The sequence below is a fragment of the Nannobrachium achirus genome (genome assembly GCF_963921795.1).
Source record: "Nannobrachium achirus genome assembly, chromosome: 2".
Lineage (NCBI taxonomy): Eukaryota > Metazoa > Chordata > Actinopteri > Myctophiformes > Myctophidae > Nannobrachium > Nannobrachium achirus.
In genome coordinates, this window is record NC_137811.1 from 48,845,006 (window position 1) to 48,858,200 (window position 13,195).

General features: G+C 41.1%; 1 protein-coding gene across 2 annotated transcripts in view; it reads left to right on the top strand.

Moving 5' to 3' along the window:
• Positions 1 to 12,888, top strand: part of LOC308306997 (ankyrin repeat and IBR domain-containing protein 1-like) — a 50,573-nt gene extending 37,685 nt beyond the window's left edge. For both annotated transcript variants that reach the window (XM_080752061.1, XM_080752062.1), the window contains exons 18-20: positions 5,556 to 5,661; positions 6,624 to 6,667; positions 8,807 to 12,888. In XM_080752061.1, coding sequence (XP_080608187.1) covers positions 5,556 to 5,661; positions 6,624 to 6,667; positions 8,807 to 9,766 — 1,110 coding nt within the window. In that variant the 3' untranslated portion in view covers positions 9,767 to 12,888. The remainder of the gene's footprint in view (positions 1 to 5,555; positions 5,662 to 6,623; positions 6,668 to 8,806) is intronic.
• Positions 12,889 to 13,195: the final 307 nt, after the last annotated feature.

Consider the following 13,195-nt stretch of genomic DNA (forward strand, 5'->3'; position numbering starts at 1 on the left):
CAACATGAAAGTAGAACTATTTGATTGTGTACCACACCAAGCATAACTATAAATATATTTTAAAAGTTGGTTAAAAATATCCACACCACAATAACAACCTCAGTGGTGAACGAACAATATAGATATGATTATAGTGCTTGGTGGTGATGGACGATTAAGGCTCATTATAGTTTATCGTTGCCCACCTGTCCAAAGTCAGCTAAACTCTGCAGTGGTTTATTTGTCCGCCAAAATACTTTGTGCCCTTTTATTTGTTCGGTGTTAAGTCCTTTTTAATGTGGATTCATCCCAGACAGATAAAAATCTAAAAGATCTTGAGGATTTTGGAGGGTTTTTGGTCTTCTGCACATGCACTCAATGCAGGCTACACAGCTGTGTATCAAAGACTGTTGAATTGTCATTACAAAACATTGAGCGGTAGGCAGCCACGCCTACATAGATTTTTACTGACTGCGCATTTTCTCCCGAAAGGTGACTATTGTTCATGGTTCAACTATGGGTATTTAATTTATTTGACAGTCTTAACTCATTTACTGCCATTTTGAAACAGCTCCCATCAGGGTTCCCCGCCAGAAGCCTCCATTGACTTCAATGTAATTTATAGTGCACGGATCATGCACGCCCATGCACAGATGATGCACCATGTTTGTGCAGTTTGTTCACAGCTTTCAAACAAAAAAGTCTGATTGGAAATCCGTTCAGGCATTCTTGAGATAATAGCCATTATGTTTTACATGTTATGTAAACAAAAATGGCCGCCCTGTTTGAAAGATGGGGTTGTATGGGGGTTGAACATGCAAAATCGCGATTGAAATCATGCTTACTAGATTTGATGGGGTCCAAAAAAAAATTTTCAAAAAAAAAAATTTCAAGATTTTTTTTTTTTTTTTTCTTTTCAAACTCGTCATACTAGTCATAGGCAGAGTGGACACAGCCATATAACTCGTCAAACTAGTCATAGGCAGTAAATGAATATTATTTTAGTCTAGTACAGTCAACTATAATCCAGCGTTAACCTCTACAATCTTTGCTGCAGCACCATCCCTCAATCCAGAAGACTGTGAACTTAGCTTCCTTCATTACATATTCCACATACTAGTACTGGCGTGGGCTTTTTTTTTAATACATGAGACAAATTGAGATTTTGCTTACCATTGTACAATATGTCTGTTTTACTTGCATTTATATTTTTTTCCTTGTCACTTTTTCTTACATTCAATATTATATTCTTCCACCCCATTCATATTGGTTAGGAAACCAGAGGAGTTATTACATTTTCTAAGCACCATTCATTTAAATTGTGCTAAATGTCACATCAGCAACACTGGCTGCAGGAGACCACATCACTGGTGTGTCGGGCAGAAACCTTGTAGCTCACAGCACGGGAGCTTGTAGATCATCAAGTTTCACTATTTTGAAATGTTTTTAAAATGAAAAAAAGGAACATTTTGGACATGCAAGGTTTCTACCCGATATGAGAGGCAGATGGCATACGTTTTCAGCAGAGTTTTGGAGCTGAAGTTGAAAACAAACAATGACTGGACTGAACTATGAAAGGGGTCATGGCAGTCCACTATTACAAAGTACTTCACTGCCTTAAGTTAATACAATTCATGTATGCGCTGTAATATACAGCATGGCATCAAATAGTTGTTTTAATGCCATTGATGGCCACATTGTTTATTAAAATGTGGCCTGCATTGCACCTCTCTGTGCCTGGTGCCTCTCTCATGCATCCCAAAAATCCACACCCCCTGCCAAAGGAATCTGCTGACCAGGCCCAGCGCCAGAGCAAATAAACAGGAGTTCATTTCATTTTCATGAGGGGGCAACACCAAAACACCATGACAGGTACACTAAAAACATGAACTACACCACATGCACGGTTTTCCTCAATGAAAAGTGCTTTATAAATTATTGTTATTGCGCACACAAATACACAGATGGGCTAAGATGCAGTTTAAATGGTTTGTGAAACTGGTCTGTTGGACAACACATGCAGTATGAGGCTGATGTGTACACAGTGTCAACCAGACTACACAGTGTACGATATATGTTGTCTCTCTCATTGACACACTTTATGTGCTTACGGATGTACCCTAGCTCAGGGGTCTTCAATGTTTTCAGGCCAAGGACCCCTTAGTTGGGAGAGAAATGAAGCAGGGACCCCCACAACCTTTTCGTAGATTCCATATAGTTTCATTGTTTGACAGTCACATCGCAATCATCAGTGTATTTTGGATTCATGTCAATTTGTGTTTTCAGATATTTAACCACTTGAACCGTCAATATGTAATAAACTTGACCTTTTACTCTGTACTTAGTCTGCTCTTTTCCCCCTCTACACCAAACCTCTTTGCCGAAAATAGCAGATCTATAAGCTCAACGCCTCGCAGCGCTGAAATTATTTCTGGGTAAAGTTCTCCGAATATGGACATTAGGGTTCAAGTGGTTAATATAAAAAAAGAAGGAAAACAAAGTCACACAAAAATTTTGAAGGACCCCCTGTAGTAACTCTGAGGAATTCCCAGACCCCCTGTTGAAGACCCCTGCCCTAGCTACAGTGATTTACCACTACCTCAGTGAAAGGGACATTTTAATTGATCCTGGGTTAAAGTGCGACAGAAATGTACAGCAGATTAGTTGTAATGGTAATGAAAATTGTGTCTTATCTCTATTGAATACTTATAATGCAAAAGACAAAGCACATGATGGCTTTTAGGCTAGAAAAAACAGAATTGCACTATTATACATCCATTATTTCAGCTACAGTGCATTTGGTACATTGTAAACCCTTAAAATGTTACCACATGTTATGTTTGATTTTAACACTTTTGTTGCTATCAATTAAATCTCTTTGAAGGTCCAAGATGCCATGGTCTCCATAGACTTCCATGTAATTCATAGTGCACGGATCATGCACTCCCATGCCTAGATCATGCACCACGTGTGTGCACGCTGTTCACAGCTTTCAAACAAAGAAATCCGCTTGGAAATCCGTTCAGGCATTCATGAGATATCAGCCATTATGTTTTTACATTATGTAAACAAACATGGCTGCCATGTTTGAAAGATGGGGTTTGTTATGGGGGTTAAACATGCAATTTCGCGATCGCAATCGTGCCTAATACATTTTTGGAGGTCCAAAAAATATTTTTGGAAAAAAAAAAAAAAAACTCTGGAAACTCTGGGTTGGCACAGGTAAGGTACTATATAAATCTGGAAACTCGGGGTTGGCACCAAAGAGGTTAAAATGGATTCAAAAGAAAAATCTCATAAATGTACACAAATATATTTTAGTACTAAGGCTCTTCACATTGTACTTGGTTAAATCACATGTGGTAACAATAACAGCCTCAAGTCTTCTTGGGGAATTATTCTGCAAGCTTGGCATGCCTTTTTTTGTGTCTACCATTCTCCCTGGCAGACTCATTCCAACTTTGCCAGGTTGGATGGGAAGCATCATTGAGTGAACAGCTATTTTCAACTGACTCTCCAGAGGTTGTTGTGACACTTGAAATCGTCTTAGACCTGTGAGAGAGATTGTGTCATGGCACAGATCTGTGGAACGACAATGCAATGTCTGCAGCATTGAAAATGCCTTAGAGCATGATAGCCTCCATCCTTCTCAAATGGAAGAAGTTTGGAACTACCGACAGTCGTCTTCCCAGTTCCAAACTCCCAGCCAAACTGAGTAATCAGGGAGGATGGTTACCTGTCAGACCTTTTACCTGTAACCAAGAACCCTCTGGTCTATGAATGAGATCTAGAGCTTCTTTGTGGAGGTGTGAACCTTGCATAAGGACAGCAGCCAGTGCAGCACTCCACCAATCAAGCCTTGATGGTAGAGAGGCCAGACGGAAGCCATTCCTCACTGAAAAGTCACGTGTCAGCCAGCTGGAAGTTTGCCAAAAAGCATGTGACCGACTCTCAGACCATGAGTAGCACAATCCTCTGGTCTGATGAAATGAGATCGAACTATTTGGCTACATTTCCTTTTGGCCTGTGTTTGGAGGAAACCAAGCCCTGAGCATCACCTCATTAATACCATCCCTATAGACTAACTGGTGGCAGCATCATGTTGTCAGGGTTCTTTTCTATGACAGTCAGATATAGAATATAGATATATATCCTGATTGAAAAGGTGTTCCATGGTGCTCAGGATTCCATGCTAGGGGCAAAGGTTTAGATTTCATTTACAAGACAACGACCCGAAGCATACATCCAAGCAAATACACTAGAGTGGCTCAGACAGAGTCTTGACCTGAACGCAATAGACTGAATAGAGCATCTCTATGGAGTCCTGAAAATGCTTGTGTACCAATGCTCTCCATCCAACCTGGTTGACCTTGGAACGATTCTGCCAAGAATAATGGGAAACTTCCAAAAAAGATGTGCCAAGCTTGTAGGAACATTCCCAAGAACACTTGAGGCTTTCATTGTTGCCAACGGTGCCAAAGGAGTACTTAACTAAATGGGAGATTTCAGTCTTAGATTTTTAATACATTTAACAAACAACAAAAGTGTTAATCAATGTAGAGTATTGTGTGTAGAATAGGTAAAAAAGAAAATGGGATTCATTTTAACATGAGTCTAAAACATAATAATTATGTGGAAAACCTGAAAGGCTACTTAACATCTTGACAATTTTTACATTTTAAATTGTTCTAAAAAAGAAAATTCAAATCCAACTTATTTCATTTACTTTCCCTTTGATGATGGTTTGACTTTGGCTGCAGCCTACATATATTTGAACCCCAATCTTCACCTTGCCCGATTTTAGTTTACCTTGCTGTGTGTGTTGGCCAGGTATGAAGATGAAAGGAGATCTTATTGATCTTATGAAAGAACATATGACTGACCAGAGTTTCGTCTAAATTAGAGCTCTAGATGTACTAACCTTTTCGTTGAATTTGTAACTTGTGTGAGTCCAACATGAATAATGCAGGGAGAGAAAAGAAAAAAGAAAAAAATCTACGGTAGTTTGAGATTGGCACTGATAGTGAGCCTGACTTGACTCCTAAGGGGAAACTAGAATCTGTGGGATGATTGCATGGTTAGAGCATCTGTTTCTATATCACATGAGAGGGAGTGCTAGGTCTACATTGGTACAGCAAGCCAGCTTCTTTGTAACATACACATTGATTTGTATATGTTTACATTTATTGTGCAACCAGTGAAATAAGAGTTGTTTTAGTGGCAAGTGTGATCTTTGCACTGCATAATTTGTTACAGTGTACCAACCATTAGGTCATTAGAAAGTAGAACACCTCATACAGATAGGCAAAAGTCTCTGTGCTGTTATACTCTTGTCAGCATGCCCATGGAATGCCACGTATCCAATCAAATTACTTTGTTGGAACTAATTGTAGGAATGAAAACAATACAGCGGGACAAGAAAGTGATAGTTTGTTTTTCTATTTGCTGTAATTCTTCTGTAGGAGTATGCAGAGTTCCAGTATCAGTTTGTTTTTCTAATTGCTGTAATTGTTCTGTAGGAGTATGCAGAGTTCCAGTAACAGTTTGTTTTTCTATTTGCTGTAATTGTTCTCTAGGAATATGCAGAGTTCCAGTACCGACGGAGACACCGGCAGAGGAGACGAGGCGACATGTCTAGTCTGCGTAGCAACACTCCTGATCCTGATGACGAGAGCACTTTAGGTACTGCAGTAGGATTGTGTACTGCATGCTTTTCAAAGAACATTATATTTTTTAGGATACATACTATCCCAGTGATTCTCAACCTGTGGGTCGGGACCCCCAGGGGGGTCGCCAAATTATTTTGGGGGGTCCCCAGATGATTAACTTAATGTGAAACATTGTTTTATCATTCAACAGTAAACAAACCAACATAAAGTGTAAGTGTATCTGCACATTTCTTAAGTGACAATTTAAGGACTTTTTAATACCTCTAAAATGACAAATTAAACATTGGTCAAATTGTCAAATATTAGAGGCAGAAATTGTGAAAATAGCCGATCTACATGCTCACGCCGCCTCGCAACGAGAGGCGGTGTGAGCATGTAGATCGGCTATTTTCACAATAGAACCATGTTATACAAAATGTAATACCTCAACTCTTAGTGCTCGTCAGCGTGAGGATCCCCAATTAAAATATGATTATTTTGCGGCCTGAAAAGGTTGAGAACCACTGTACTATCCTATGTGTGAGTATGGGGAAAAAGTTTTGAAGGGCTATTGCTGTAGGCAGAGACATTTGGGAATCCATCTTTAATCTTTCATCGTAACTTTGGGTAACAAGCCAAAATGTGAAAACCACAGTTTTAGACTGTTGTTCACTTATGAGCAATAGACAGCAATCAGTTATTTATTTAACTCATGCCCATTACACTGATTACTTGCTTTTGCCCATGGAGTTGAAGATGAATAGGTTTGCACTTAAGAAATAAACTATTAGTCTCTGTTGTGCCAAAGAAGATTGATTGAGGGCAGAAAAATTACTCAGTCAATTTTAGATGGTGTTCTCCAGACAAAATGCTGAATGGCACATTGGAAAATGTCCTTTCAGTTAGCCATTACTTGCTAATTCTGCAGTGTTTACTGGAAGGATGTTGTTGTACTGTTGCCTATTGGCAATTTCACACTTTTGTTCTTTTATACAGATATGCAGGACATTGGAAGTGGACACAGACAAGGTCCTCTGACGGTAAGTCGATTGTCTTCAGTTTCATGTCTCCAAGACAGGCTTCTGGTACATGTTAGGGCATTGACGACTCAAGTCTTTTTCAAGTCTTTTTCAAGTCGACGCGACTTACTGTAAAGTCGAAGTTGAGTCGATCCATCGTCATCATATAGACGGGGGGGTGGGGGGGAGTCGGACGGTCGGACGGAGAAACCACACTGACACACTGCTGTTCAGCTTGAGCAACTTGTATTAAAAGATCTGTGTCTTGACAACTGTCATTCAATATCAATTATTATATTATAAAACACAGTAGGCCTACCTTTAGCCCTATAGCCAGGCTATTTGAAAATAGACGATCTACAATCTCACAGCGTGTCACGCTGCAACGCTATGATCACAGCAGCTGCAGCCCTTGATCAAGCCTAATTAATTTATTCACCGTCCCGCGACGGTGTTGCGTGCAGAGAATAGCAGACCTCCAAGTTCTCATAAGGGCACATCCGCGATGCAATGTTGAGTGACTTGTAGGCTACTGTATGAGTGAAGCAGTGAAGCTTGTAACCTTCAGGCAGCTGTTCTCAGCACAATGCCGTCCGTCGCGGCGTCCGGGTGAAGTTAAATGTCTCGCTAGGAGCGTACCACACGTCTCACCAGCCAACAAAGAAGAGGTATGAATGAACTGAAACATGCCTGGTCCCCAAAATAACACATTTGGGGAATTGATTACATGAAACAGGCACCTAGGCATGCAGTCTAAAATGTATTTTTCCTCTTTTTTTTTTTCCTCCTTCGACTTTCCCTGATGAGAGTCGACTTATGTAATCAAGTCGATTGAGTAGATTTTTTGGTTAATGCCCTGGTACATGTTGTAAGTAAAGAGTATAGATGGTTGAGACTGGCTGCCTGCTGCTCAATCTGTATGCAGAAGTACTGTGTTTCTAAAACACACATTTCAGGTTCTCCCCTTAACTCTAACAGTGTACAAATGGAACCAAATGAACCCTAACAGGTTTATTTGGTTCCAATTTGTACACTGAGTTACAGACTTGTAATGGTCAATTTAGACCCCCCTAAAGGAACCCACAGAGTCCCTGGAATCCACTTTGAGAACCACTGCAGTAGCATATAGCTAACATTAAGTAGCTTGTAGTAATCCCAATAGAGATGCACTAATGTGTATAGGCAGGTGTATGTACTGTAGGTTGGGAAAGCGGCACAGTTGAAGCCTTGAAGGGGTGCCAGTGATAGGCTGTATAGTGCCGGGTGTCCAGAAGGTGGCGTACCTGCTTGCTGCTCCAGTCCATTTTCCATAGCTTCATTTGATTGGCTTTGCAGCAGTCAGTTGTGCACTGAGCTTAATCCTGACACGAGCACTGGTTGAAATCAAAAGAGTACACAATACTATCTTCAGTGTTAATTTAACTCTGAAAGTGTGGCATTTGTACACACTCAGAGTTGGAACAGAGCCACATAGACACTCCCAAGTGAAAATGATCGATTCCCAAATGATTGGGTAGGCTGTTTTGCATTAATGATTTTTGGGGGGTTAGGGTTGTTGGTCTGGCAATGTGCCAAGCATGTACTATTGTAGAGGAAACACTGACACCACAGTCCCCAAAATAAGTGGAAATGAAATTGCAGCAAACTTTGTTGCTGCAAAAGTTTGTTTTCTCAAAAGATTTTGGCTGTGACTTTCCTATTGCATTCTGAATAGTATTCTGAATGTGGGCATCAGTTGTGCTTCGCTGGCCACCCTGCTTTACAATAGAGAGAGAGAGTATAGCACATAGGTTTCCACCCGACAGCAATGTGTTTGTGCGTCAACGGGTGAAGTAAGCAGACTGCTGCTCTGTTTTGCGTTAGATTTAGCCATGTGTACTAAAATCAGGAGTGAAAGGGTGAAAAAAATAATTAATGGTAATGCCAGTTCTATTCTCGGATGTTGATGAAGATGAGTTACTATTGAGGGACTGTTGTAAACTGAAACGGCTAATTTCACTAGAGAAGCAACATGGAATATTCTCTGATTTTTCAAAGGTTAGTGAAAATCTCTGAAAGCGTGGCAGGGTACGACATAAGTCGAAAAACTATGTTGGCAGTCAATGAATTAAAATGTCTCCAAAAAACATTATTCTTTGTGTATTTCTATCTTTTTACTAGGGTCTCGGTTCTTTGGAGGACGACGATCCCAACATTCTATTGGCCATTCAGCTTTCACTCCAGGAGTCTGGGATGACAGGGGAGGGGACCAACCAGGACTCCCTAGCCAATGAAGCATCACTCTGCGCTATCGGCACATCTCTGCCCTCTAGGTTAGAACAGAGCAACCCGAGTGTGGATGTCCTCCACAGAGTGTCTCTGAGCAGCACAGAGCTGCTGGACCTGGGAGATAACCTGGCAAGGCTGGGCAACATCAACATTACCAGCCCATACTCTGCTTCTGCAGGTATTCCCACCTCTGTCCCTTCTCAGTACTGCGACAATCACCACCGGCCCTTCAGCGGTTCTGTGCCAATATCGTTGGCTCCTGGTGGCAGCGGCTCATCAACGGGTCTCTTCTCCTCCTCCAGTGATACACTGGACTCCACTACATGCGGCAGCCAGGACCCTTCCTCGTCCTCTGTGGCAGCAACCAACGCCAATCTGCTGGGTAACATCATGGCGTGGTTCCACGACATGAACCCCCAAGGCATCACGCTGGTCCCTGCCCTCTCCTCTGAAACTGACACGGACGCAGACCTGGGCACTCTCCACCCAGCCCGGGGAGGTGGTGAAGGAGAGCACCTGGAGGAGGAGGAGGAGGAGAAAGGGGTCGATGTTCTTTTGGAAATCCCGAAGCCTCAGGAAGGGATGGTGGACAATTCTTTCTGTCCTCAGAGACTGACTGACCTGGAGGAGAAGGAGGCTGCGGCTGTGGCTACGAGGCCCACACAATTAGACCTGGTAGGTTTGGACACTGTGTCACTACCTTACAATGCCACCGTGGACGCAGGTGGCAAGGATACTGAGCGGGGCAGCGCAAAGGTCTGCAACCGCGTCGACACTCCAACCTGTGACAACATGTCCGAGCTGCCCAGTAGCAGCTCCTCTGAGTGGGAGGACCAAGTGCACTTGGTGTGATGTGATGGGTTGACCGGGGACAGGGAACACCACTTTGTGAAGGCCAAAAACCACTCTGGAATGCAAAGCAGACTTAAGGACTATGTATAGATTCATCATATTCATAATTCTTGAGCACTCTGCTGGAATGTATGTGGAAATGAGGCTAATACAGTAGATTGTTAGTAAGGCTGGTTAATGGTTAGACTAGGATGGATTCCTGTTGCAGTTTGCATATCCAGTCTAGAGAGGACACAGAAATGGCCTGTGTCTCTGCATATATGTGTGTGGGTGGAAATTACTGATAGAGTAGGTGGACTCTAGAGCGGATATGAGCCCTGAACAGTAAATAGAATCCAGGCTTTCCACAGCTACTGCAGAAAGCCTGGTGAGGTGAGGTTAGGGGATGGTAGATCGATTCTCAGCTGTAGTGCAGAGATCTAGCCAGTAAAGTTGCAATCAGATCCGTTGCCTGTGTTTATTATCTCCTCCACCACATAAGCGGATAGTACTCCCCTGCTGGGGGACTGATGGCCAAGAGATTGCATTCCTGGGAAATTGGCACTAACAGAAAGACATTTAGACATTCAAATTGATAGGATCTGAAAACAAATCGTGTGCTGATTAAAAATGTGCAAGTTGCTTTTTCTAAATCTGTAATAGATTAGAAAGTAAGATAAGATATTTAGAAGATTTAGCCTCATGCATATGCAGGGTTGTGTTTTTTTATATACCGTATATATATTTTTTCCACTGGAGTAAAAGCCTACTGTATGAGGTGGGCCAGGTTTGAGGGTGTTTTTCTTCGTTTTATTTCAGCTGTACCCAGTGGACTTGTTATTTTATTCTAATGTAAGATTTGTACTGTAGTCTGACAAATACTTTCACCCCTGTCCATCTCTGTCTACATTATAGGTGCCAAACACTGAATAGCAAAAGCGTAGTTTGCTATCACCAAGTGGATTCTCTAAAGCAAATTGTGCCTGCTTGCTACAATCCCAATAGTTCACCAAACTGAAATTTAATATAGCCTCAAACTGAAAAATGCCATTTTTAGATTAAAGGTGAGTTTTTTTTTGTCAAATCTCACCACAGTTTAATAAATGTATAGACACAGTAGGTACTGTGTGCTTAACAGTAATGTATACTGTAGTGTACACACACAACCCAGAATGAGCGGGATTCTTATATTGAACTGAAAGCTGCTGAAATAGGCTTTATTCATGTCAAGGCCTCAATTTCCAGAATGCTGTACTGTTTATTTGTCAGTAAGCCTTCTACAAGCTTCAGAAACAATAAATGCAGCCACTCGGCTGTAGTCACATCAGGGTGGTAGATTACCAGTTCATCGCTATGTAACGCTATTCTTTGGATTGCATTGTAGCTGAAGGATTTTGAAGGATTCGTTTTGTTATGACAGGACCTGGCGGTGTGGCACATTTCCAAATGATAAAACAGATTAAATAGACTGCAAGCAGTGCTGCTGCTGGCATAAAACAGGAAAGTCCAGTAAAATATCTAATCATGTGATCACATTGAATCCTGCAAATTAATTAATGAAGCCTACTTTGTCGAGTCCCTGTAAACTCCTTATGCTTAAGCCATTTTAGGACCCTGCAAATCAATGGGACTGCAGTATCATACTTGTAGAAAACAAAACATGTATGTTGTGTACTGTTCATCAAAAAAAAAAAAAAAAAACATTGAGAACTCTTGCGTAGATGTTTTCTTTCGCAAGTAATCACAGTGCCTTTATGTCAATCACTTTTTTAAATTATTGCCACTTTTATCATGTGCTTATTTAAAATGTAATTACTAATGGTGTGTACAAAAGAAACACCTTAATTTAAGATTATTTCTCATTGAGCTAACCAATGTCCAAATGTGACTTTTTTTTCTTCTTTTCTCAACATTTGTAGCCTGAAGGTCTTTGAGGTTTTGTACCGTTCAAAAGGTATTAATATAGTAGAAAACACATTTGACCTGTATTGTGGGTAGCAGTTGGTTAATCCATCGCATTTTGAAACTAGTTGCATTTCATTATTGTGCAGTAGGGCTTCTTCACATCGGTAATTTTTATACAGTAAAATTGGTTTGTCTGTACTAAGTTGTGGGTATTGACATTGGAGAAAGTTTGACTTTGACTGTATTTATGTGTGCAGCTTATCTTAGCTGAAGGCGTTAAAACTGAAGAAACACGCCATTTAAATCCGTTATTTCCTTCATTGTCAGAGAATAAGGATATAGAAAACTATTGATTCATTGTACTGAGTCATTTGTCTACAAAGTATGTAGCATATAAGTAAGATCAATATTTGTACGTTTCAATTATTGATTTAATTTTTCCCCGAACAGATACCTGACTGTACTGAAGTTCTTTTCATTTCTCATCATGAACACTAGCAATTCTAATGTACAGTTGTGACTGTTGAAATGTGTCTTTGAAGCTGTGAGTGCCATACGGTTATGCCTAATTTATACTTTGTTATACGACTGCATCGCAAACTTGTAGTTCAGCAATTTTCGGCATACAACACCGTCGTACAACAAAGTAAAGATCTGGCTTTTGTGGATCTAGGATTGTTGGACTTAAGTTATGTAAATTGTGAACTGGTTTGCTAGGTGGAGGAGAAAATATTTTGTTATTTTTCTGTAAGGGGCCATGTCCACCAGGGCGTTTCCCTCCCTTCCCCCCCCGGCTGAAATCTCCAGGGCGCTCACCTAAAAACCTACCCTAACTCCCCAAGATGAAAATATTTTAGCTCTCGGCAAGCAAAGACAGAAACGCCACACATGAACGCTTGAGCCTTAAATAAATGCTCAGCACCTCGTCACGCTGCTGGGGTTTCCAATAACGCTGCGCTCAGGAACAACTAAACGTCTTGATGGACATGCCCCCCCCCCCCCCCCACCCCAGTATGCGGTGCATGAAATGGATACAAATCTACATGGAATTCATGTTTTCCTTTGCATTTCACTTCCAATGTCCACGTGAGTTTATTTTTAAATGGCAAACACATTTTATAACACATGAAGATTTTCTATTGTAAAGCAACTAATCCTTGAAATGCTATTTGCACTTTCATAGCCTATACTTGATACATTCCCTCTTTATATGAAAGAAAAATGTTTGATGTGTGACGATGCCAATAAACTACGAGTTGAATTTTACTTTTAAGTGGTCAATTGGTGCTTTTTGCGACCGTAGGTCGCAGATTAGTATGTAAACGGTCACAGCTTGTCCGTGTGTGTGTGTGTGTGTGTGTCTGTCACGCCTGACACAGGTTCTATGGGTTTGTCGCTCTGTCAGGGGAACCACTCTTAACAGAATGGGTTTGCCACTTTGACATCACGCTTGATGTCCCTTTTAGGCCCTTTAGGGGCGAGGTCGCATGTCGCCCTGAGGGATCTTACTAGTAATATTTAAAAAAGTATATTAATTACACATGC